General features: G+C 48.2%; 1 protein-coding gene across 1 annotated transcript; it reads right to left on the bottom strand.

Moving 5' to 3' along the window:
• Positions 1-329: 329 nt before the first annotated feature.
• LOC123352726 (zinc finger protein 774-like) lies at positions 330-25,126 on the bottom strand. Its single transcript, XM_044993231.1, has 4 exons — positions 25,054-25,126; positions 3,691-3,804; positions 2,679-3,317; positions 330-666 (listed from the first exon to the last, which is right to left on the bottom strand). The coding sequence occupies exons 1-3, from the start codon at positions 25,103-25,105 to the stop codon at positions 2,686-2,688; spliced, it is 798 nt and encodes a 265-aa protein (XP_044849166.1). The 5' UTR covers positions 25,106-25,126; the 3' UTR covers positions 330-666; positions 2,679-2,685.
• Between the last annotated feature and the right edge of the window lie 79 nt (positions 25,127-25,205).

The following is a 25,205-nucleotide window of genomic DNA, read 5'->3' as shown; positions in this document are numbered from 1 at the left end:
CCACCCCCCTCCGCCCTTTGCTGCTCCGGCCCCCACGCAGGTTTGTTTGTTTGTTTGTTTTTTGCTTGTGGCGGCAAAAAAGCCAGAGCCGGCCCTGCCAATAAACACGCTGTTTCCAGTCCTTTCGTGTCTAAAATCTAAAGGTTTATTTATAAAATGAAAGAAAGAGCTGAACGTTAAATTTGGTTAAAAGAATCAAATACATGCAGTAACTGCAAAGTTCTTGGATCAGACTTCTAGCCGTGATGGAATAAACTGATGACTTGTTAAGTCTCTGGCTGCTTCCAAATCATTGGAAGGTCCTCAGTCCATTGATTAGAATGCTCCCATTAGTGTAAGTCCATATTCCAGAAGTTTGAGCAGGAGAGGCAAAATGAAAATGTTTCCAGGGCCTTTTATAGCTTCTGCCAAGTGAGGGGAAACCCATTGTTCTAGTTTGTGGAAAATTACAGGTAACAAGTAGGGTTTGGAGTCACATGGGCAAATCACATATCAATGCCTGCTTCGCTTAGTCATAGCAGAGGCCATTACCCATACTTCAGTTAGAACGTTCAAGGAAAATCCATCAGGCATGGACAGGCGTTTTCCATGGTCCACTGTGAGCTCACTGTTCTTTGATGGGCCATTCAACTCGAATAGTTCCTTCACAGTGTGCTGGCTAAATACCTTGTGGGTGTTACCACAGGAACAAACGTAGTAATACAGGTACATAATTGATATTCGTAACCTCAGATACCAAGGCGATACATGCATAGAAATAGCATAAGGATATTCAGCAAATCATAACTTTTCCATTGACCCCTAACTTGACACACTTTGTACAAGATTTGTTGCAATTATATAACAGTACAACATAATAATAATAAAACAATGATCTACATGATCATATATTAATTATATAATGTCACAGCCTGGCCGCCCCTGAACCTAGGAGCTGGATATGTCGGCTGCTTCTGGGAGCCTGCCCCCCACACCCTTTCCCGCTCCCAAACTCCCTTCCAGAGCCCTCACCCTGCACCCCAACCCCCTGCCCCAGGAGCCCCCACTCCTGCACCCAAATTCCCTCCAAGAGCCCCCTCCCCCTCCCATACCCCAACCCCCTGCCCCAGTGCTGAGTCCCCTCCCACACTCCGAACCCCTAGGCCCCAACTCTCAGCCCAGAGACCACACCCCTTCCCCATGAGAGTGAATGAGGGTGGTGGAGAGTGAGCAACGGAGGAAGGGGGATGGAGTGAGTGGGGGGAAGGGGACTCAGAGAAGAGGTGGGGCAGGTGCATGGCCTTGGGGAAGGAGTCGGGCAAGGATGTTTGGGTTTCTGAGATTAAATGTCAGCCTAGCAGTATTCAAGGTTATGTGAATATTTCCATTGGTGTAACTATATCAGGGGGTTGCACCAATGTAATTTGATGTTTAGTTGCCAAGGTGCAGTTGTCTACTAGATAAGCCTTAGTCAGATGAATCTGGAATGAGTATATCTTAAAACCACTAAAAACCTTGATTTAAAACGTCAAGGAGAAGAGTCCTTGCAAGATTAATGTGAGCAATAATTTCCTTGATAGCACATCCCATAACTGTGAATATTCTCTCCAGTTGACTGAATTGAATTTGAACTTAACCATTTCTTCACGGAGGGGTGGGGAAAAACAAAAAATAAGGGAAGAAATTACCATTGAAGCAAATGGGAATTTGTCTCAAAGTCTCCAATAAATCTGCCAGAGAAAACTAATATCCAGTTGTGTGACCAAACAGCTTTCAGGAAAGAGAAAAATCTACCAGAGGTACAAGACATTTTTCATTTCAGATAGAATGAGATTCTATAGCAGGGTTCATCTGATGACTCAGAATCAGGACCACAGATTTTCCCATTGCATTGTCCTCTGAGCCACTGAAACCTGCTTCACTCACTGCCATCTCATTATTATTGAATTGCATTATTTGCAAAAGTTTTAGCATCATGATAATGGTTTGTCTAGACTAGGAAATGTGGAGTACATTAGGACAGGCTAAGGGAAAATATACTGGCTAACGCAGACTAATATACTTGGGCCGTGTCAGTATAGAAAACATAGCTATGATTTTACATCTGGATAGCTCACTGGAGCTAGCTAACTACAAAAACATGCTAATGGAGAAAAGGCCCAGGTAGAATTTACCACAATCCGACTAACTGACTTCATTTGTATTTCACCAACCTGGAGCTGATGTGCATTCCTAATAAGAGGGACTCATATTCCCGTGACTCATAGAACAAAACAGATGATAGAAAGGGTCTTTGGGGATTCACCCAAAGAAGCGCAATCTGCAAAAAGCAAAACTGGACAACTCCCCTGGGGGAGCAGAGGGACCACAATGAAGTAAATGGCGTTAACAGGCTAAATACCAAAAATTTTAAAGGGAAAATACATTTTATTGTTAGCCCTAGACAAGGTATTTATGGTGTTTATCTCCTTTGTGACTTCACTGAAGATAAATAATGCATAACCTCTGATAGAAGCTTTTTTCCCACTCTCAGAACATATATAAGGTGTCAATCCTGTGTGGACCATTTATTATCTCCTAAGGTCTGAGTAGTAAATGAAAATTTTCCCACACACAACATTCACAGGGTCTCTGTCCTTTCTGGAATCTCTGACGATTAATAAGGGCTGATTGAACAGAAAAGTTTTTTCTATACTCACAGCATTCCTAGGGCCTCTCACAAACATGGGTTCTCTGATGTCTAATCAGGGCTGAGCTCTGAGAGAAGGTTTTCCCGCATTCACAGCATTCAAAGGGTCGCTCTTGAGTGTGGGTTCTCTGATGTCTAATAAGATGTGAGCGTCGCGTGAAGGCTTTCCCGCACTCACAGCACACATAGGGTCTCTCTCCTGTGTGGATTCTTTGATGTACAATAAGCTGTGAGTGCCAAGGGAAGATTTTCCCACACTGGCAGCATTCATAGGGGTTAGGGCTTGTGTGGGTTCTCTGAGGTCTGATAAGGTCTGAGCGCCGAGTGAAGGTTTTCCCGCACTCACGGCATTCATAGGCTGTCTCTCTTGTGTGGATTTTCTGATGTAAAATAAGGTGTGAGCGTCGAGGGAAGGTTTTACCACACTCAGGGCATATGCTTTTTCTCTCTCCCATAAGGATTCCCTGCTGGGCTGTGGTTTCCTTGAGGTCCTTGTGATTTTCCTCACAACTGATGGATTTACTCACTTTCTCCCCTGGTTGGGACACGTTTCGTTTAATTCCTTGTGATAATACCCTGTGCAGTTCAATGTGCTCCTCATCTTCCTGCTGTGGATTCTGCTCTTTGTTCTCACTCACCATCCGATCACCTACAAGGACAGAGAAAAACCTCAAAAGAAGAGATGGAAAAGGGGACAGGAAACCAAAGGAAGTGCTGGAGCCATGGGGGAAAAGATCAGGAAATTACGTCCCCAAAACTCTTTCCCAGAGGGGAAAGAGGAGGGGGATCAACTCTTGTCTGAGATCCAATTACAATGCTCAGGATGAAGGTAGGTTAAGAACTGAACTACTGCCACGTGTCAGACAAGATGGGTAGGATGCCATGAGCGATATCTGCTCTGAAAATATGACACCAGCTCGGGGACAATCATGAACTCAAAGAGCTCTCAAGGTCCTGGTAGGGAATCCCAGCTGTGTCCTTCAGGCCCAGATAGTATTTGAGTTGGTCCAATGATTCCTCACCTGTGCAGGTTCCTGTCAGGATCTCTTTTTCCCCCAAGCCCTGGAGATCTGAGACCCACAGCTCTTCCCCTGGTTCCAGCTGGGACATCACCTCAGGTTTGGAGACTGGAAACCCTGCTGAGATGAAAGAAAATAAGTGAGATCAGGTGAATTCATGGGAGCCTGATCACAAAGAATATGGCCTTTTTAAAATCCCTGCTCATTTTAAAGCACTGAAATTCTTGAGCCAGCTCTCCAGGTGTTCAAAGGCACCAGACACTCTGCTTATAAGGGGATTTACTACCCACCTCTGCTGGTGCACACACAGCCAGACACTCCTCATCAAAGGGGCTCCTGTAACCTTGAGAAGTAACTCCAAATTACAGGAAGCCAAGGGACATGTCACCTTGGAACTGCTTCTTACTGACAGAGACCCCCCCAAGGGAATGAGAAAGTCATAGGGGAACTGAGACTGGTGAGCATGGGTTTGCGGGTCTCAGCATAGTAATGAATGGGGAGGAGTGGGGAGATCACTGAGTGCAGTAGGGCTCAGCATTGTAAGTGTGGAAGAAAAGTTAGTAGGCCCAAAACCTTTGGTTGACATGACTGTGTCAATGATCATTGGGCTGAAGGGGAAGAGAGAATGGAAATTGCCAGCAGAACTTTTGCAATAGCCAGTCTTGTGAAATATAGCCGTGATAGCTAGAAATTAGGAAAAGCCCCAACCGCAAAAGTACAACCTGATGATAAACAGGAAAGCTTGTTGCTTCTGTATTCCTAATAAGGGATTGTTTTTTCTGTTTAAGAGCATATTACAAAAGAAAAAGTGTTTGACTAATTGTGGTTTTAAGCTTTATAAGCCTCTGTCGTCTGTAATTCGGGGGCACTATCCATTTGATAGTGGCCCCGGGCATGCTCATTAAATAAAGGAGCCTCAGGCTGTTCTGATCCAAACACAACGCGTGGTTAATTCATCCACAACATAAGGAATGGGAAGGAGTGGGGAGATCACTGAATGCAGCATGTCAGGGATGTTGGGATTAAAAAAGCACATTTTGAGAAGTTAAGGAATATAGCAAGTCAGGTGAAATAGAAAGGAGCTTGAAAATCCCATAATGTATGGGCAAGGTTATAGAATGGTAGAATCATAGAAATGTGGGGCTGGAAGGGATTCCAAGAGTTGATTTAATCCAGCTCATGCACTGAGGCAGGAACAAGGAAACCTAGACCATCCCTGAGAGGTATTTGTCTAAACTGTTCGTAAAAGCTTCCAAGATGGGGATTCACAAACTCCTTTGGAATCTGATTCCAGAGTTTAATTACCCTTGTAGTCACAATTATTTTTCTAATATCTAACCTAAATCACCCTTGCTGCACATTAATATACTGTACAGTCTTTCAACCAGTTTTGTACCCATTTTACAGGGGGAGCGAGTGCAGGCTATACATCAATGGGGAAGGAGCAGAGATTCTCTCATAACAGGCTGGGATCCCCTGCAGCTCTAGATCCCTCAAACCACCTATCCCTCCCTTCCCCACTAACCCCACCTTCTCCACTTACCAGGTGTCCCTTAGGCCACTCAAATGTTAAACTGGTCCATCGCTCTGGGGGGGTTAAAAATCCACACCCCTGAGTGACATAATTAAGCTGACCTAACCCCCAGTGTAGACTGTGTTACAGAAACAGAAGAATTCTTCTATCAACCTAGCTAGCACTTCCTGGGGGTGTGTATGGATAAATTACGGCAATGGGAGAATCCCTCCCATTACTCTAGTTAATGTCTACACTGAAGTGCTAATGTGGCACAGCTGGAGTGCTGCGGCTGTGCTGCTGTAGCATTTGAAGAGTAGACAAGCCCTTAGTCCTATTTCTCCAATCTCCCTGTGGTGGAGTTGGAGCTGTTCTATAATAATGATGAGTACTGTCAGGTGTCCTGGATACTGGGATATTTACTGTATGAATATTTTGTAGGGCTGTCGATTAATTGGAGTTAACTCACGCGATTAACTCAAAAAAAATTAATTGTGATTAATCGGACTGTTAAACAATAGAATACCAACTGAAATTTATTAAATATTTTTGGATGTTTTTCTACATTTTCCAGTATATTGACTTCAATTACAACACAGAATACAAAGTGCACAGTGCTCACATTATTTTATTTTTATTACAAAATATTTGCACTGCAAAATGATAAACAAAAGAAATAGTATTTTTCAGTTCACCTCATACAAGTACTGTAGTGCAATCTCTTTATCATGAAAGTGCAACTTACAAAAGAAGGGTTTTTTGTCACATAACTGCACTCAAATACAAAACAATGTAAAACTTGAGAGCCTACAATTCACTCAGTCCTACTTCTTGTTCAGCCAATTGCTAAGACAAACAAGTCTGTTTACATTTACAGAATACAATACTGCCCAATTACATTGTCACCTGAAAGTGAGAACAGGTGTTTGCGTGGCACTATTGCAGCTGGTGTCGCAAGATATTTACGTGCCAGATGCGCTAAAGATTCATATGCCTCTTCATGCTTCAGCCATCATTCCAGAGGACGTGCTTCCATGCTGATGATGCTCATTAAAAAAAAAATCCGTGTTCTGCCACATATTTCATGTTATAGCAGTCTTGGATGATGACCCAGCACATGTTGTTCATTTTAAGAACAATTTCACTGCAAATTTGACAAAAGGCAAAGAAGATACAATTGTGAAATTTCTAAAGCTAACAGCACTTGACACAAGATTTAAGAATCTGAAGTGCCTTCCCAAATCTGAGAAGGATGAGGTGTGGAGCATGCTTTCAGAAGTCTTAAAAGAGCAACACTGATGTAGAAACTAAGAACCCAAATGTAGCGGGGTGACCACCTGCTCCAGCCTGGAAGGGGTTGGAAAAGGGGCTGGGCAAGGTAAAACTCTGGCTGATTGGGGGAAGTGGCTGCAGCTGGAGCCATGCCCCAAACTGAGCAACAGGGCCTTATAAGAAGGCCAGGGAAGCCAGAAGAAAACGGTCTCCCTCTCAGGGGCGGCTCTAGAAAGTAGGCTGCCCCAAGCAGCGCGGTGCGCTGCGCCGCCCTTTCCTGGTCCCGCGGCGGGTCCCCTCTCCCCGCGGCTCCGGTTGAGCTCCCGCAGGCATGCCTGCGGCAGGTCCACTGGAGCCCGGGACAAGCGGACCTGCCGCAGGCATGACTGCGGCGGGTGCTGTGGTCCCGCGGCTCTGGTGGACCTGCCGCAGGCATGCCTGCGGGAGCTCAACCGGAGCCGCGGGAAGAGGGGACCCGCCGCAGTCATGCCTGCGGCAGGTCCGCTCGTCCCGGGCTCCGGTGGACCTCCCGCAGGCATGCCTGCGGCAGGTCCACCGGAGCCAAATGCCGCCCCCCCGGGAAAGGGCCGCCCCACGCGCCTGCTTGGCGCGCTGGGGTCTAGAGCCGGCCCTGCTCCCTCTGCCTGTAGAGAGAGAAGGGCCTGGCTGCAGGGAGCTAGAGACAAAGTACCTGAGGGGAGCAGGGCTGGGGACAGGCTGAGGAGCTGGGGAGCTCCAGCCTGGAAAGCCCCAGGCTGCGGCCTAGCATTGGGCTAACAGGTACTGGGGTTGCAGAGGGCAGCCCAGGGGTAGGCCAAAGCAGCAGGTCCAAACCCAACCTTGCCAGTGATGAGTAGGCTGATACTGCAGTCTGCCCCAGGGCGCAGGGGCTAGACCAGGCCTGCACAACATGCGGCCCGCGGAGCCTCACTGTGCGGCCCGTGGGGGGATATTGAATCCCCCCCCCACAGCACTCTGCGGGCAGCCCAGAGCCCTTTAAATCTCAGCTGCGGCCGGGAATCAGAGGGCTCTGGGCTGCCCGCAGCCGCGGGGAGCCCAGAGCCCTTTAAATCCCAGCCGCGGCCGGGAGTCAGAGGGCTCTGGGCTGCCCGCAGCCGCGGGGAGCCCAGAGCCCTTTAAATCACAGCCGCAGCCCGGAATCAAAGGGCTCTGCGCTGCCCGCAGCAGAGGGCAGCCCAGAGCCCTTTGAATCCCAGCCCGCGGCCGCTGATTGCCCCCTCCACGGACCCCTGCCCTAACTGCCCCCCAGGACCCTCACCCCTTTCTAACACCGCTGGTCCTTGTCTCCTGATATCCCTCTCCCAGGACCCCACCCTCTATCTAAATGCCGCTGCTCCTTGTCCCCCGATTGCCCCCTCCCGAGACCCCTGCCCCTAACTGCCCCTTGGTACCCCAGCCTCCTTGTCCCCAACTGCCCCCTCCTGAGATCCCCCCCAACTTCCCCTCAGGACCTCACCCCCTACCTGTCCCCTGATGAACCCCTGAGACTCCCATGCCTATCCAACTGCTGCCTGTCCCCTGACTGCCCCCCTGAACCTCCGCCCCATCCAACCCCCCCTGCTCCCTGTCCCTTGACTGCCCCCCGGAACTCCCTACCCCTTCTCCAACCCCCAGCCCCCTTACCGTGCCACTCAGACCAGCGTGTCTGGCTCCATGCAACTCCAGACACATTGCTGCCATGCTCCCCCGCGGAGCCCACAGCCCTCCCTGCCCCCCAGCACCGGCCTTCCAGATTTGAACACCTCAAAATTCAGGAGTGCTCAAGCTCAGTTTGGGCAGCTGTTACTTCATTTCTCCCAAATCAAATATACTGATCCACTGTAACTTGCTGTAGAAAAAGCAGGATAAAATTGAGCAAGAAATGCTTATTAGGACTGGAATTGCTATTTTCAACAGCCATTGCCTTTTTTTAAAGTTTTATTTGTTTAAAAGGAAGACAGTGATATTGCATTGGCAAATTCTCCATAGAAACAAAGAGTGGAACAAAAGAAGAATAAAGGCACCTCAACTTTTCCTCATTTATGGAGGACAGTCTTATAATATGCATCCAGATATCCTCCAATCACACAAGCTGAAAATTGTTCCACTTTACTGCAGCTCTGTAACCATATGGGAACCAATCCTGTCTGTGTTTTGTGCACATCCAAAATTCCTGCTGAATGACCCACCCTGGGAGCAAATTACCAGTGACCCAGGGCTGGGGCAGCAGGAGGTGTGGGGGGGGGCAGTGGTGGGGGGAGCCCAGGGCTGGGGCAGCAGCGGGGTGGGGGGAGGGCACTGGTGGGGAGGAAAGGGGGAAGCCCAGCGCTGGGGCAGCAGGAGGGTACACGGGGGAGCCCAGGGCTGGGATGGGGGGCAGCCAATTTTTTTTTTTGCTTGGGGCAGCAAAAAACCTAGAGCTGGCCCTGCTGGGTTCCCCCAGCCGCCGGAGCCCCGGGCCCTTTAATTTGCCCCTGAGGGCTCCCAGCCATCTCTTCAGCTGGGAGCCCCTGGTTGATTTAAAATCAAAACCTCCCCACCCCCAACCTTCCTTTTTGGCCCACAGCTGTTTTGGTGGGGCGGCGCTGGGGAAGGAGGGTTTGTTTCCGCAGGGCTGGGCGGCCCTGGGGCGGGGTGTTTCTGCGGGGCCGGGAGGTTTCGGCCCTCGGCTGTTTTCTTTGGAGGAATGTGGCCCTCGCCGCTTTACGAGTTGTGCAGGCCTGGGCTAGACAATGAGTGGCAGTAGCCTGATACTGAGGCGAGGTGGGGATAGAGGGTGGGGGTTCCCTGGGGAAGGGAGACCCTGAGAGAAAGGAGTTACTGCCAAGGAGAAGCACCCCATGTACAAGGGCACTGGGTCCAGGGAGGGACACGGGGGTCAGAGGACAGGCAGATCACTGGCCTACAGAGGGTGCTCCAGAGCTGGAATGAGCTAATTCCCGGGGACAACCAGCAGGAGGCGCCGCAGGGGTGAGTCCACATGTCTACACCAAACAACCAAAAAAGAAATGCAACTTTCTGGTGGCATCTTTCTCAGATGATGAAAATGAACATGTCAGTCCGCACTGCTTTGTATCGTTATTGAGCAGAACCCATCATCAGAATGGACTCATGTCCCCTGGAAAGGTGGTTGAAGCATCAAGGGGCGTATAAATATTTAGCACCTTTGACATGTAACACGACGCTGGCTACAACAGTGCCATGCAAACACCGGTTCTCACTTTCACGTGACACTGAAAACAAGAAGCAGGCAACATTAGCTCTGCAAATGTTAAACAAACTTGTTTGTCAGTACTTGTATTAGGTGAATAGAAAAATATTATTTCTTTTGTTTTTTACAATGCAAATATTTGTTATAAAGTGAGCACTGTACACTTTGTATTCTGCATTGTAACTGAAATCAATATATTTGAAAATGAAGAAAATATTTAAAAAAATTAAATAAATGGTATTCTATTATTCTTTAACAGCGCAATTAATCACGATTAATTTTTAAAATCACTTGACAGCTCTAATATTTTGGTTTACTTTAACAGGGGGCTATAAGGAAAAGAAGCAGAAAGGGAAGAAGAATGGCTCAAGATGAGCCACAACATGGTAAACCCTGAAGGATTATGAAGAAACAATGCCACAATGATTAGCTTTGAATATTCTACATCCTAGCTCCAACCTGGCTTAGACAAACAGGACCAGAACATCAAACTGGAGCAGCTAAAGAGGAAGGACATGGCTGTTCAGGTAATTGTTTGGGGGAAGAGACAGAGTCAACAGGACCCCGCAGGTCCTGCTGAAGAACTTAGACTTGCCTCATTGACCATGGGGAGAGGGAAAGTATTTAGGCAAGACACATGCATGAAGACTTTGTTATTTTAAAACCCTTTTACTCTTTTCTTTTTGTTCTGCTGCAAAGTAAAACAGCCTTCTTCATAAGACCTCCCAAAGGTGCCCACACTCAGCCTGACATGCGGGGTAAGCAGAGCAGATATGCTGGGTATGGAAGCCAATGGCCTGGTCTAGGAGAGGGAGAATGGCAGAAATCCACTCCAGAAAGGCATGAGGCTGACACCTTTGGGGGGGAAGGGGACAAAGATATAACTAGCCCTGTCACTCACCAGGACACCTATTCCCCTTTCCTCCCACTGCTCTCAGCCCTCCCTCCTTTGTGGTACTGCAGGGTCACCAGATCCCCATCATCTCATCCTCTCCATTGCTCCCTGCTCTCCCTTCTCCCAAGGACCCCTGATAGGAACCTCACACTGTCTTGTATCAGTGGATGGGCCCAGATGACGGTCACACCCTCCACGCATGTGGGAAGTGATTATAGCAGAATGCTAGCTCTGACACAGTTACAGTTCAGCACCATTTTCTGTTTATAAATTGACTAATCTAACTGCTCTGAAATCCACGTGCGCTCAGATTATCTTGGCATTTGCTACTCTCCTTGGCAGGGTTCTGAAACTGCAGGTCACGACTCCTCAAGGGGTCACGAGGTTATTTAGTGAGGATCACGAGTAGGTGCATGAAACAGAGAGCAATTGCTACAATTTAAATCTTGGGTTTTAGAAAATTACACACACCTTTCTGTTGCAATGTGTATTTACTTCCAAAAGAACTGTAAATATGTAAGACAGAATCGTTGTTCCTAAACAAAATAAATATTTATATGATCACCAGTTTAAGGAAACTGGACTCTGGGGATTGTAGTATCATGTGCAGGTTTGTTGTCTTGAGACGAAAAAGGTGGGGCTAAGACAACATTAGATGGTTCAGCAGTTGAAGACCTGCATTAAACCGCAGACCAATCAGAACATAGAGATTGGCTAAAATAAAATAAAAGTTAATAATTTAACAGTCAGACACACAGACAAGGGTGGCACTGTGGTTTTTTTTTGAAGGGGCTATAGTGACCCCAAATTTTGCCTTAGCTCCCCATAACCACCCCTTCCAATGAAAAAGTCAAACATTACTCAGAACTAAAGATGGCATGGTATGACATTGCCATCCTTACATATGCAGTTCTGCGTTGCTACTTGCATCAGCGCTGCCTTCACAGCTGGGTGACTGGCTGGTAGCTGCTGCTCTCCGGCCCCCGGCTCTGAAGGCCACACCTGCTACCAGCAGCAGCGCAGAGGTAAGGGTGGCAGAGGGGCACTAAGTCTACTGTGAAAAGGTGATAGACAAAGTTTCTCCCCTGCAACCGCATTACTGAACAGTAACTATCTAAAAAAATAACTTTTGGACTTACAACATTATTTCTATACAACTGTGTTTTAGTCTTAATTTATAAACAGTGAGAACGGATACATTAATTTAAAACAATACAGTAATAAATTTAGCATTTAAAATAGTGTTAAATATAAAAAAATGTGTTTTTAATTTAGAAGGGGGGAGGTCACACTCACAGGCTTGCTGTCTGGAAGGGGTCACCAATACAAAAAGTTTGAGAACCGCTGCTTTATGGGCATGCAGGGTATAGTTAGTTAGTGGTTTAAATGTAAGGTTATTTGAGAAAACAGTTCCTGAGATTCATCCCCCAGAACTCCCTCAAAATGATCCTTTTTACATAATCCTTTTGCTCTTACAACATTTTGCACACACCAGGCTGAAACTGTGCTTCTAATGGTTCCCAGACTGATCTCATTTACTTGCCATTTATCTCAGCTAGTACAAGGTAACCTCCTGTAGGGCCTGGCTTACAACTGTTTTGGGAACCAAATACATAGGCATTTTGCCTTGTTCCAAGTAACGTACTGTGGAACTCTCTCCCCAGACATGTGAGATAATACTGACCTACATAACTGAACAACACTGTGATTATATCCAGTTATTTAGGTTAGTAGCACAGATTGGGGTGTGCTGTTGTTCACCATTTCAGACTTGAGATTTCAAACCACTCTTGTTTCCTTGGTTGCATATCCCGTAACTAGGAGAATTCTCTCCAGTTGACTGAATACCATTTGAACCTCCCCATTGCTTCACAGAAGGGTGGGGAAAAACAAAAAATAAGGGAAGAAATTACCATTGAAGCAAATGGGAATTTGTCTCAAAGTCCTCGATAAATCTGCCAGAGAAAATTAATATCCAGTTGTGTGACCAAACAGCCTTCATGAAAGAGAAAAATCTACCAGAGATATAAGACATTTTCCGTTTCAGATAGAATGAGATTCTAGAGGAGGTTTCATCTGATGACTCAGAATCAGGACCACAGATTTTCCCATTGCATTGTCCTCTGATCCACTGAAACCTGCTTCACTCACTGCTGTCTCATTTATCAGAGGGGTAGCCGTGTTAGTCTGGATCTGTAAAAAGCGACAAAGAGTCCTGTGTGTCCAGGGAGGTTGAAGTATATTACATTGGTGGAAGTGCTGGTGAATGAACCGGTGATGTAGCGGCTTTCACAGGCCTTGGGAGGCAGGCCAGTCCTTGCACACAGACAACCCTCCAACCTGAAGCATATTCTCACAAGCAACCACACACCACACCATAGTAACTCTAACTCAGGAACCAATCCATGCAACAAACCTTGATGCCAACTCTGCTCACATATTTAGACCAGCGACACCATCACAGGACCTAACCAGATCAGCCACAACATCACCGGTTCATTCACCTGCACGTCCACCAATGTAATATACACCATCATGTGCCAGCAATGCCCCTCTGTTATGTACATCGGCCAAACTGGACAATCCCTACGTAAGAGGATAAATGGACACAAGTCAGATATTAGGAATGGCAATATACAAAAACCTGTAGGAGAACACTTCAACCTCCCTGGCCACACCATAGCAGATTTAAAGGTAGCCATCCTACAGCAAAAAAACTTCAGGACCAGACTTCAAAGAGAAACTGCTGAACTTCAGTTCATTTGCAAATTTGACACCATCGGCTCAGGATTAAACAAAGACTGTGAATGGCTAGCCAACTACAAAAGCAGTTTCTCCTCCCTCGGTGTTCACACCTCAACTGCTAGAAGAGGGCCTCATCCTCCCTGATTGAACTAACCTCGTTATCTCTAGCCTGATTCTCGCCTGCATATTTATACCTGCCTCTGGAAATTTCCACCACATGCTTCTGACAAAGTGGGTATTCACCCACGAAAGCTTATGCTCCAATATGTCTGTTAGTCTATAACAGGACTCTTTGTTGCTGTCTCATTATTATTGAGTTGCATTATTTGCAAAAGTTTTAGCATCATGATAATGGTTTGCCTAAACTAGGAAATGTGGAGTACATTAGGACAGGCTAAGGGAAAATACTGGCTAACGCAGACTAATATACTTGGGCCACGTCAGTATAGAAAACATAGCTGTGATTTTCCACTTGGATAGCTCACTGGAGCTAGCTCACTACAAAAACATGCTAATGGAGACAAGGCCCAGGTAGATTTTACCACAGTGAAGCTAATTTAAGTCATTTCTGTTTTCCCCATCTGGGGCTGATATGCATTCCTAGTAACAGGGCTAACTCTACATGGCTTTTAGCCTTTCTCAACTTTATCCCTACATGTTCTGACCTCAATAAGAAAGTAGCTTTCCTTGCTGATCCCTCCCATCTTCCACTCCTTGTAGGCTTTCTGCTTTTTCTTAATCACGTCCCTGAGATGCTTGCTCATCCAGCTTGGTCTACAGTTCCTGCCTATTAATTTTTCCCCCCATTTCTTGGGATGCAAATTGCCCCAACTTTCCTGGTGCCCTCTGCAGCTGGGTGCTGCTCCAGTGGCCAGACTGATCCCCCGGCCGGCTGAGCCAGCCAGGAAAGCTGCCCCCACACCCTGCCTCTTCTCCAAAGCCCCCACCCCTGCTCTGCCCCCACCCCCTTCCCACCCCTGCTCTGCCCCAGCCCCGCCCCATCCCTGAGCTAAGTCCCAGGGGATTGCAGCAGGGGTCAGGCATACCCTGCACTCACTGGGCGGCGGGAAGTAGAATGACCCAGCCCCAGCCTGCTCGCTCCACTGGCTCGTGCTGGGGGGCGATTTCCCCCCTACCCCCCAAGCCTGCTCCTGCCTCCCACAGACCTTGGGTGCAGCCCTCCACCCCCACATAGGGCACTGGGAGTCCTGGGGCCAGCTCCCAGGGCACCACAAGGTCTAGGGACGGCCCTAAGATGGACCTGACTGAGGGGTCCTGTACTCTGTACCTACAAGCTCTGTTTTAGACTATGTTCCTGTCATCTAATAAACCTTCTGTTTTACTGGCTGGCTGAGAGTCACAGTGAATCGCAGCAAGTGGGGGGTGCAGGGCCCTGACTCCCCCACACTTCATGACAGATACACAGCCCAGACAGCAGCCGTCCGAGTAACTTTTCATATACTGTGCTGCCAGCATGTACATAACTCTGATCTAGGGCAGAGCGTGGGGCTCACTCTCCTGGGCTCATTCAGCCATTTATACCTCTCTGCTGAGGCTGCCAACTAGTGCCAGTTGGGGGCCTTTGTGATGGGGACACCTGTCTGCTGGGATCTGGACTGAGACCCCCCCAGATTTGTTTCATACAAGCCACCATCTGATGAAAACAATTTTCAGTCCTTTCTAACCAAATTAAAAAGGGTAAATAGGATGACGCGGGTAGTTATAGGCCTGTCAGTCTGACATTATTCCCAGATGAGATAATAGAGTGACTGATATGGGACTCAGTTGCTAAAGGAGGATAATTAATGTAAATTAACATGGATTCATGGAAAATAGGTCCTGTCAAACTAACGTCATATCTTTTTTTCCCAACAAGATTAGAAGTTTAGCTGATGTAGATAATACTGTTGATCATGGGTGGTGGGTGAAGCTTCTCCTTGGAGAGGCTAACCCCATACCCCACCTCTTCTGGCCGATGCCACGTCCTCGCTTGTTGCTCTCAAACCCACCCTGCCATCCTTGGCTAGGGGCAGGGGAGGGCTGAGAGCTCAGTCAGAGCCATGGCTGCGGGGAGGGGAGGACTGAGAGCTCAGTCCTGGCCAGTGTTGAGCTCTCAGCTACGACTGGGACCGCGGGCAGAACTCTTAGCCCAGGCTGGAGCTCCCAGCCTGGAGTCTCTCCCCACTTCCACCCCTTCCACCTGCAGCCCTGCCCACAGCCCCATCCCATTCCACCTCTTCCCCCACGGCCCCTCTCCTGTTCCACCCACGGCCCCGGCCCCCTTTGACTCCCACTCCACCTCTTTCCCCCACCCCAGCCCTGGGACTGGAAAAGCTCTGTGCCCTATCGTGGCCCTGGGCCTGTGGAGGGGGAGATTTTTCTGGGGGCCCAAATCCACCACTTCCCCCCACCCCTGATGGTGTGAGATTTGACTTAGCCTCCCGCAGCCTCCATTACATGCCACCTATGCTGCTGATGTAATAGACTTCTGTAAGGTGTATGACTTGGTACTACACAATTTTTTATTAAAAAACCTTAGAACGCTGTTTAATTAACATGGCACACATCAAATGGATTAAAACCTGGTTAACTCTGTCTCAAAATGTAATTGTCAATGGGGAATCATCACTGAGTGGGTGTGTTTCTAGTAGGATCCAGCAGTGATCTGTTCTTGCAATGGTCACCTCGGGATGTGCATAAGCCCAAACAGAGCTGTGCCATTGGAGATGTCCCAAGATGTTGCTGTTTTGCTGCAAAAGGCTTGGTGACATCACTAGGAGGGCTGAGCAGCTAAGGTGTGGGTCTTGGCCTTTTAATAGGCACAGGTTCAAATACCGCTTCTGTAGTGCATTTTCTTTCCCAGGTGGGAGCTGAAGGTTGGTGCTGTTTCTCCTTTGGGCTACCCTGGGACCTTACTCCTGCTGAGTGGGGTAATTTTTATCCTTGTTTAGCCTCCAATGTCCGGAAGCCTGGCAGTTCCATAGGGGTCTGGGGCAGGTGTTGGGCACACACCTCAGTGCAGGCATAAGCCATGGAGTCGCAAGCTACGGCACAGGCATGGGCAGGAGGGGTTTCACCTTCATGTCCTGCCCTGCACACAGAGTTGCAGCAGGTTACCTAAGGTGTGATTTGAATCTGAGTTAGTGAAAGCTGTGAAGCCTTGGGTGTGGACATTCTTACATCATTTGAAATCTGGTTTACATCGGTTCAGCTCACCTCTGTACATATAGAGGTGCTACATACATATAAATATACTGGCAGCCCTCTTTGTTCTGTTCCACCCCCTTTTATGACTTTGGCACAAGGTGGGAATATTTTGTCTCTCTGGGTCCCCGCCTCTCCTTCTAAATGGAAGAGCACCAGGTTTAAGATGGATTCCAGTTCCAGATAACATGGTCACATGTCCTGTGAGACTCCAAGGGTACGTCTATTCGATGTATTGGGGATTGATTTATCATGTCTCGTCTAGATGTGCTAAATTGATCTCTGAACGTGCTCCCCGTCGACTCCGGAACTTCACCTCTGCAAAAGGAGGAAGCGGAGTCGATGGGGGAGCAGCTGCGGTCGACTTGCCGCCATGAGGACGGCCAGGTAAGTCAAACTAAGATGCTCCAACCTTAGCTATGCTATTTGCATAGCTAAAGTTGAGTATCTTATAGTGTAGCCCAACCCAAAGTCTCTGTTCTTTCCGCCTGACTCACAGGAACAGAGGAAGGCTTACAAGTAAACAGAGCCATTTACAACAAATTGTCCTGGTCAATGGGAGCCATCAAGATTCTAAACCACCATTAATGGCCACACTTTGTATAATTACAATAGGACTTCAGAGTAATACTTCATATTTCTAGCTTCAGATACAAGAAATGACACATTCATACAAATAGGATGAACACACTCTGTAGATTATAAGCTTTGTAATGATACCTTACAAGAGACCTTTTGCATAAAGCATATTCCAGTTATATTCACACTCATTAGCACATTTCCATAAAACATATGGAGTGCAATGTCACAAGGGGTTTGCACCAGTTTTTAACTAAACTGATTGCATTTAAACAGATGCAATTTTTGTGTGTAGACCAGAAGTTCTCAAACTGGGGATCGGGACCCCACAGGGGGTCATGAGGTTATTACATGGGAGCTTGCGAGCTGTCAGTCTCCACCCCATAGCCCGCTTTGCCTCCAGCATTTATAATGGTGTTAAATATATTAAAAAGTGCTTTTAATTTATAAGGGGGGGTGTCACTCAGAGACTTGCTATGTGAAAGGGGTCACCAGTACAAAAGTTTGAGACTCACTGGTGTAGATAAGCCCTAGAAGCACAAATTCCCCTACAAGACTTGTCTAACTTCCTCCTTCGCTTCCTCAAGTTAACTAGCTAATTCCTTTTTCCTCTTACCTTCTGTTGTTACCTGCATGCTCTAGGGCACCCTCACTGGTTAATTTAGGCACCTCCACCCGTACCCAGTTCCTAGGACTGAGGGTGTAACCTTCTGCGGATTGTGGGGCCTCTTCCTGGTGAAAGTGCCTTACACAGTAATATCCTTAACCTCTATTTTTTAACCATCACCAAGCAGATTACACACCTAAGCATACAATGCTCTGCTCAATTCTGATCATGCAGGAGGACTTTCCCTGTTGGCCCAGCAAGGTCAATCTCATCTGGGTTCTGGTTGCTGCATGTCACAGTTGTGTGGAAGATTCTAGCAGCTCTGATCTTGGGCTGTGTCTTGGAGGTGGGTTCTTCTTCTTCTTCTTCCATGTATTTCCTTCTTATTCTTCGTTTTTCCTTTTCCTTTCTTTCCCAGTTGGTCTCCTCCTCGGACCCCAGTTTATATAGTGAAACTCAAGTCCTGCTTACCTTTGTTGAGTCTGAACTCTTTATGCACTGAAACTTAACTCAGACTACATGTCTCTGTCTGAAACTTTTAATCAAAAGTTTTGACCTGCGAACTACTCATGACCCTTCCCCTCCCAATAGGTAGCCATAAGTAGCCACCTCCTCCTTTGTCTTCTCCAATTTGCATTTTAACCTGTTTTATCCCGTAGAATCTTGATTGATTATGCATGACCATTATGATCTGTTAATCACTTTGTTTACTTCTGTGTATAAACATTGATGCTCACCCCTAATAAACTTGCCACACTTACTCCGAAGCTCTGCTTTTAAGCTAAGGATGGTGTGAGCCCGTTGATCAACGAATTGTTGTCTGGTCTCTGACAGATTTCTGAGCCCTATACCAACTCCGCACAAACTCGGGTGCTGGAGAGGTGAGTAGGACTTGCTTTTTACCTAACAATTTGGGGGCTCGTCCGGGATTCCTTCTGGTGCGGTGCCTCTGTCCAGTGGTCAGACCACTCATATACGAATTGGCAGGCGCCACGGGAGATTTCTCCCAGCCAATTCAATATTGAGGGGTCGTGTACTGGACAGCAGGATAAACGCCAGTTGGAGGGCTCCTGTCAGACACCATGGGTCAAGGGACTAGCGTGCCTCTTGAGAGTCCGCTGGGGATTGTAAATAAGTTATGGATTGAAGGGAAACTCCCAGTACAGACAGGAATGTCTAGGAGGAAGTTGTACACACTGTGTGTAAGGAATTGGACTGGGTATACCGCGGTATTGGCCGACCCGGAGATGAGGTGGCCTTCGTATGGCTCTTTCGAACAGGCTGCCTTAAGAGGAGTAAGGAGCCAGATCGAAAAAGACCATCCGGGACAGTTATGTTACTGGTTTTGTTGGGACACAGCAGCAGAGCTGTGGAAATCTTTAAAAATTATGGCAGTCAGGTATTCTTCCGGGAGTGAACCCCCTCCATGTTATTTCGATGAAGGGTGTAAACCACGGCGTGTTTTAACTCGTCAGTTGGTCCCCACTGCACCTGCCCCTATTCCTCCGCAAGGGGACTCTTTCCAGAGCGCAGAGGGGAATCTGCAGGACTCCAGATTGGAATCTCTGCAGAGGGATAAGGAGGAATTGGAGGGGCACACCTCGGAAGGAGTTTTGCATGGAAGAAAGAAAGGGAAAGTAGTAAAAAGAAAGAGAAAAAGGAAGAATGTAAGTTGATGGCTTTAGCTTTTCGCGGTGGTATTCGAGGCAGAAGCCGTGGCCGTGGCAGGGAATTTCAGGGTGCTCGGGGAAGAGGGTCCTGGCAACCCCAGCCATCAGGAAATTGTTTTCAGTGCGGACAGCCCGGTCACTTTAAACGTGAATGCCCCTGGGGACGCCCAGAGGGTCCGGTCGCATCCGCAGATACTTACACCAGGGACGAATACACCGCTGCACCACCAGCCCAGCCCGTTCCTCAGGCCTGGATCAACTACGGGCAACAGCAGCAGCAGCAGCAAACTCAGCCTTCTCAATGACGGTACCCCGGGGGCGAAGGCAAACAATGTGATGGTCTTATTTCCTTAATGTCTTTAGCCGGATCTTTCCTCACTTTCTCCCCTCCCAGCAAAGAGCCTCGTCTAACCCTTTCAGTCCAGGGACTGCCTGTCTGTTTCCTCATTGATACTGGAGCTACTTTCTCTCTTTTAAATCATGCCCCCTCTCCCTGGCTATCCTCTGAGGTTAAAACTGCAACTGGGGTGGAAGGCAACCCACAGTCTCTGGGACTCACTTTGCCTCTAAATGTTATTTATGCTGATAAATGTTTTTTCTCACCGTTTTCTTTTTTCCCCAGCTTGTCCGATCCCTTTGATGGGCCGGGATTTACTCTGTAAGCTTGAGGCTACTTTAACCTGTACTCCTGAAGGGGTAGGATTATTGATGACAGTGTTAGGAGATTCAGCCCCAACTCAGGGTAATTGGGAAACCCCCCCCCTCTCTCCCCTGACCTCACTGACTTGCCTTTAACCCTCTGGGGAATTTCTGACACTGATGTTGGCCTGCTCCTTTCGGCAGAGCCAGTAAGGATTCAAGTGAAGCCCTCCTTAGCCCCCCCGTCAGTCCCCCAATACCCCCTGTCGCTGGAAGCCCGGAAAGGCATCCGCCCCATTGTCGAGGGATTCATTGCACAAAAGCTAGTCCGCCCTCAGCGCACTCCCTGTAATACCCCTATACTGCCTGTCAAAAAGCCTCCTAAAAAGGACGGAGACCCTATTCGTTGGCACTTTGTACAGGATCTACGGGTTATTAATAACTATGTGGTCCCTCTTCATGCAGTAGTTCCTGATCCAGCTACTATCATCAGCCAAATCCCCTGGGATGCTGAGTGGTTCACTGTTGTTGACTTAAAATCAGCCTTTTTCAGCATTCCTGTGCACCCAGACTCTCAATATCTCTTTGGTTTCACCTGGGAGGGACAAAGTTATGTCTGGCAACGACTTCCTCAAGGCTACAGAGACAGCCCCACGATTTTCAGCCAATGCCTACGCCACGACTTGGAAGGCTTCACCAGTCCGCAGGGATCCACGTTAGTCCTATACGTAGATGACATCCTACTAGGTAACCGTGAAGAAGCCGCCCTCCGCATCAATGGTAAGGCACTTTTATTATACCTACACACCAGAGGCCACAAGGTAGACCCTAACAAGATTCAGTGGGTCTCACAAAAGGTTCGATATCTGGGTTTCCTGTTAACCCCAGAGGGGAGACAAATGGACCCAGCCCGCATAAAGACTATCCAAAACTGCCCTCTGCCAAACACCAAGAAACAACTTCGAGGTTTCTTAGGATTAATTGGCTTCTGTCGCCCTTGGTTGCCGTCCTGCGGGGAGTTGAGCAAACCGCTCCACCGACTCACTGCTAACCTTGCTCCTGACCCTTTGCAGTGGTCCCCAGACACGATCCAAGCCTTTCAGTTACTCAAGGACAGTGTGGCCTCCTCCATGTCTCTCCGCCCCCCCAATTACAGCAAACCCTTTCACCTTTTTGTCCACGAGAGGGGCGGAATTGCTAGTGGCGTCCTTACCCAGCTGAGCGGGCCCCACCATTTCCCGCTTGCTTTTTACTCCCAGCAGATCGACCCTGTCGCTCAGGGAACCCCATCCTGCACCCGGACTCTGACAGCAGCTGCCCTGCTGATCACAAAGGCAAAGAGCCTGACCCTGGGTCATTTTACCACGGTCTGGACCTCTCATGCCTTGTCAGCCCTTCTGCGTAGGGGCACGACCCAAGTCTTTTCGGCCCATCGTCAGCAGCAGCTAGAGGCCAAACTCCTAGAAGACACTAACCTAATTTTTAAAAGGTGTGGGCCCCTTAATCCAGCTACCTTGCTTCCTGACCTGCCAGTCCTCCAGAATCAGCACAACTGTGTGAAAGTAGTTCATAGCATCTTACAAATAAAAAACAACCTGTTTGACGTGCCACTGGACAACCCTGATTGCATCCTCTTCTCGGACGGAAGCTCCTTCTATGTTGATGACAAGCGTTTCACCGGTTATGCAGTCACCTCTGAATGGGACATTCAAGAGGCCGCCTCACTGCCAGGCAACTGGGGAGCCCAAGCCGCCGAACTCTATGCCCTGGCCCGAGCTTGCCAGTTGGCCGCTGGTAAGACCGTTACCATTTTTACTGATAGCAAGTATGCTTTTACCCTGTACTGGTACCCGCTGCTGAACTACAGTCGTGGGAAAGCCTCGGAGCCACTCTGGTCAAAGGGACCTGGCTTATGCCGGATGGCCGAGCCTGCCTCCCTCGCTCCACATACCCCGTGGCAGTTCGCTGGCACCATGATAAGGGGGGTCACTACGGCACGCACGCCCTTGTGGACACCATCGCTCGCTTTTGGTATGCTCCAGGCATTCAACCCTACTGCCTGTCAATAGTGAAAGCATGCAGCACATGTCAGCGTAATGAACCTGCTCCGCCTCTTAACAAAATTAAGGGTAAAAAACCTCCGCCTGCTGCTCCATTTCAACATCTTCAAATTGACTTTGCACATATGCCAAAGGCTTTTGGGAAAAAGCACCTTCTTGTTTTGGTTTGCCCTCTGACAATAGGGAGCTTAAGCTTACATTGGCTAAATACTGTCAGGAAACAGGGTTAAACTGGCCTCAGGTACTTCCCTTGGTCCTGTTTCACCTTCGTACTCGCCCAACCCGTGTATTGGGATTATCCCCCTTTGAACTGCTCTATGGACACCCCCCTTTCAAAGGCGGGGCGCTACCACGTGCTGATGTTTCACTATTGGGAGGGAATCATATAACCGTGTGCCAGTTTCTCTCCCTACAGGCTCGCCTCCGTACCCTTTGAAAAGCCTCGCAGTTTTCCCAGACCGTGCCACTAGAAGAACAGATCCACCCGTTCCAACCAGGGGACTTCGTCTGGGCCAAAAAGTTCGTTCGTGGAAACGCCCTCCAGCCGAGGTTTACTGGACCCCACCAGGTTCTTTTAACAACCCAGACTGCAGTGTTCCTGAAAGGACGCAAATCCTGGATCCACCACTCCCACGTCAAGCCAGCCGTAGTGAACCACAGTAACAAACCAGCAGCTCTTGCCACCACTGAGAATACTGCCTCTAACCAGTGGACCAGCTTACCTCTTTCAAACATCAGACTTAAATTGACTCAAAAAAATAAAAGGACCTTTTATTCTGACAACTGTATGTTTTTTATTATGCCTTTTTATTTTATTTTCTGCTTATTTAAAAACTCTTGGTGGGTGTTGTTGGGGCCATAGTAATCCTTATAATACTGTGTTGCTGTATTCAATGTGTCCCCTCCCTCATAAACTCATGTGGGTCAGTTTATTCTTTTTCTACTTCAGCCAAAGGCCTTACTCTCTTCAAGTTGGCCCAGGCTGAAATTGCCAAGCAACCTTTGGCTCCTTAAAATAGGGTGTAGCTTTGGTAAATAGTTATCCCAAAGCTACAAATGGGGGAATGTTGAGTCTGAACTCTTTATGCACTGAAACTTAACTCAGACTACATGTCTCTGTCTGAAACTTTTAATCAAAAGTTTTGACCTGCGAACTACTCATGACCCTTCCCCTCCCAATAGGTAGCCATAAGTAGCCACCTCCTCCTTTGTCTTCTCCAATTTGCATTTTAACCTGTTTTATCCCGTAGAATCTTGATTGATTATGCATGACCATTATGATCTGTTAATCACTTTGTTTACTTCTGTGTATAAACATTGATGCTCACCCCTAATAAACTTGCCACACTTACTCCGAAGCTCTGCTTTTAAGCTAAGGATGGTGTGAGCCCGTTGATCAACGAATTGTTGTCTGGTCTCTGACAGATTTCTGAGCCCTATACCAACTCCGCACAAACTCGGGTGCTGGAGAGGTGAGTAGGACTTGCTTTTTACCTAACACCTTAACCAATCATTTTATTAAAATATTACAAAATAATTCTCTAACCAATCCTAACATGTTGCAAAACAATTATACCCAATCATACCCACCGCCTTAGTTGATTTAAATCTTGCATAATCAGTTATGCAACAGGCATAGGCAATCAAAGAATGAGACAGAAACCATACAGATAAACAATAGAGAAGTAGGGACCAGAAAGGCAAAACAATAAAGTAGAGATTTCACAATCACAACTGTTGATCGTATTTTGTCTTGCAAGGAATCACTTATCAAACAAAGTTTTCTTTAAACATATTAAGATCTGTTTCTTTAGTTGGTGGTGCTTGGTACCGTTAGGACAAGAGCAGATTCTTAACAGCCTGATATTTCATTGTTTTAATGTAATTTAGATGGAATGTGCAGATGTGACTTTCTGTTTTTTTGGCTCATGGCTGCTGCTGTCCTAATGTGGCTGCAGAAAAAGGCCTCAAACCTTACACCATGGCTAGGGTTTCCAGGCATCTGGTTTTCAACCAGAGCACCCAGTTAAAAAGGGACCCTGGCAGCTCCGGTCTGCACTGCTGACCAGGCCTTTAAAAGTGCAGCTGGTGGCACAGTGGGGCTAAGGTAGGCTCCCTGCCTGCCCTGGCTCCACACAGCTCCGAGAAGCAAGACATGTCTCTGTGGCCCCTAGGAGCCCCTACCCCAAGCACCGGCTCCACAGCTCCCATTGGCCAGGAATCACAGCCAGTGGGAGCTGCGGGGGTGGCACCTGTGGGTGAGGGCAGCGTGCACCATAAAGGGCCATCTGGCCCTGCCTCTGCCTAGGGGGCAGACATGCTAGCTGCTTCCAGCAGCAACACCGACTGGGAGCCACCTGAGGTAAGCGCCGCCTAGACGGAACCCCCTCCCATATCTAAACTCCCTCCCAGAGCCCGCACCCTGCCCCACCTCTCGCACCCCTGCCCCAGCCCTGAGCTCCCTCTCACATCCAAACTCCCTCCTGGAGCCCACATCCCAAACCCTGTCCTGCATCCCAACCCCAGCCCTGAGCCCCTCCCGCACTCCAACCCCTGGCCCTAGCCAAGTGAAAGTGAGCGAGGGTGAGGGAGAGAGAATGATGGAGGGAAGGGGGCTGGAGTGGGTGGGGGCAGGGCCTCAGAGAAGAGGCAAGGCAGGGGCAGGGGCAGGGTAGTGGTGTTCAATTTTGTGCAGTTAGAAAGTTGGCAACCCTAACTGTGGCTACTGCCCTTAATCTGATTCTGCGCACCCCCCAGGCAGAGAGGGTTGGACTTCTGACAACAGAAACAACAGCGCTTGCCAGCTCAGCAAACTTTTCCTTTTTTTTTACCCGAAAGGGCAGCTATGATTGTTTTTGATCCCCTTTAACAGACTCCCAAACCAGGGGGGTTTCCTTCTAAAACTCTCTGCAGCTAAAGGGAAGGGAAACAAAGGGCGCTGTTCAAACACAAGCCAGGCCTGATACTTTACATTTCAAATCGCGTTTCTGTAGCTCCAGCAAAGCGCGTAAGAGGCTTGTCATGGTGTTTGCCGCATGCTGAGCAGGCTGAGGGGCGGGGGCGAGCCGGGACAGGGGGAGGCGTGCAGGGGGCGGTACCGGGGAGCTGCATTGGAGGCGGGGC

This window comes from Mauremys mutica, chromosome 18 (assembly GCF_020497125.1).
Source record: "Mauremys mutica isolate MM-2020 ecotype Southern chromosome 18, ASM2049712v1, whole genome shotgun sequence".
Lineage (NCBI taxonomy): Eukaryota > Metazoa > Chordata > Testudines > Geoemydidae > Mauremys > Mauremys mutica.
The sequence above is the reverse complement of the archived record's forward strand: the minus strand, read 5'-3'. Positions and strand labels throughout refer to the sequence as shown.

Coding starts and splice junctions, on each gene's coding strand:
- LOC123352726 (XM_044993231.1), bottom strand. CDS start 25,105: ATGACAAGCCTCTTACGCGCTTTGCTGGAGCTACAGAAACGCGATTTG. Junction 3,805..25,053: donor ACAGAAACGCGATTTGAAAT/GTAAAGTATCAG, acceptor TCATCTCAGCAG/GGTTTCCAGTCTCCAAACCT. Junction 3,318..3,690: donor CCTGACAGGAACCTGCACAG/GTGAGGAATCAT, acceptor CTGTCCTTGTAG/GTGATCGGATGGTGAGTGAG.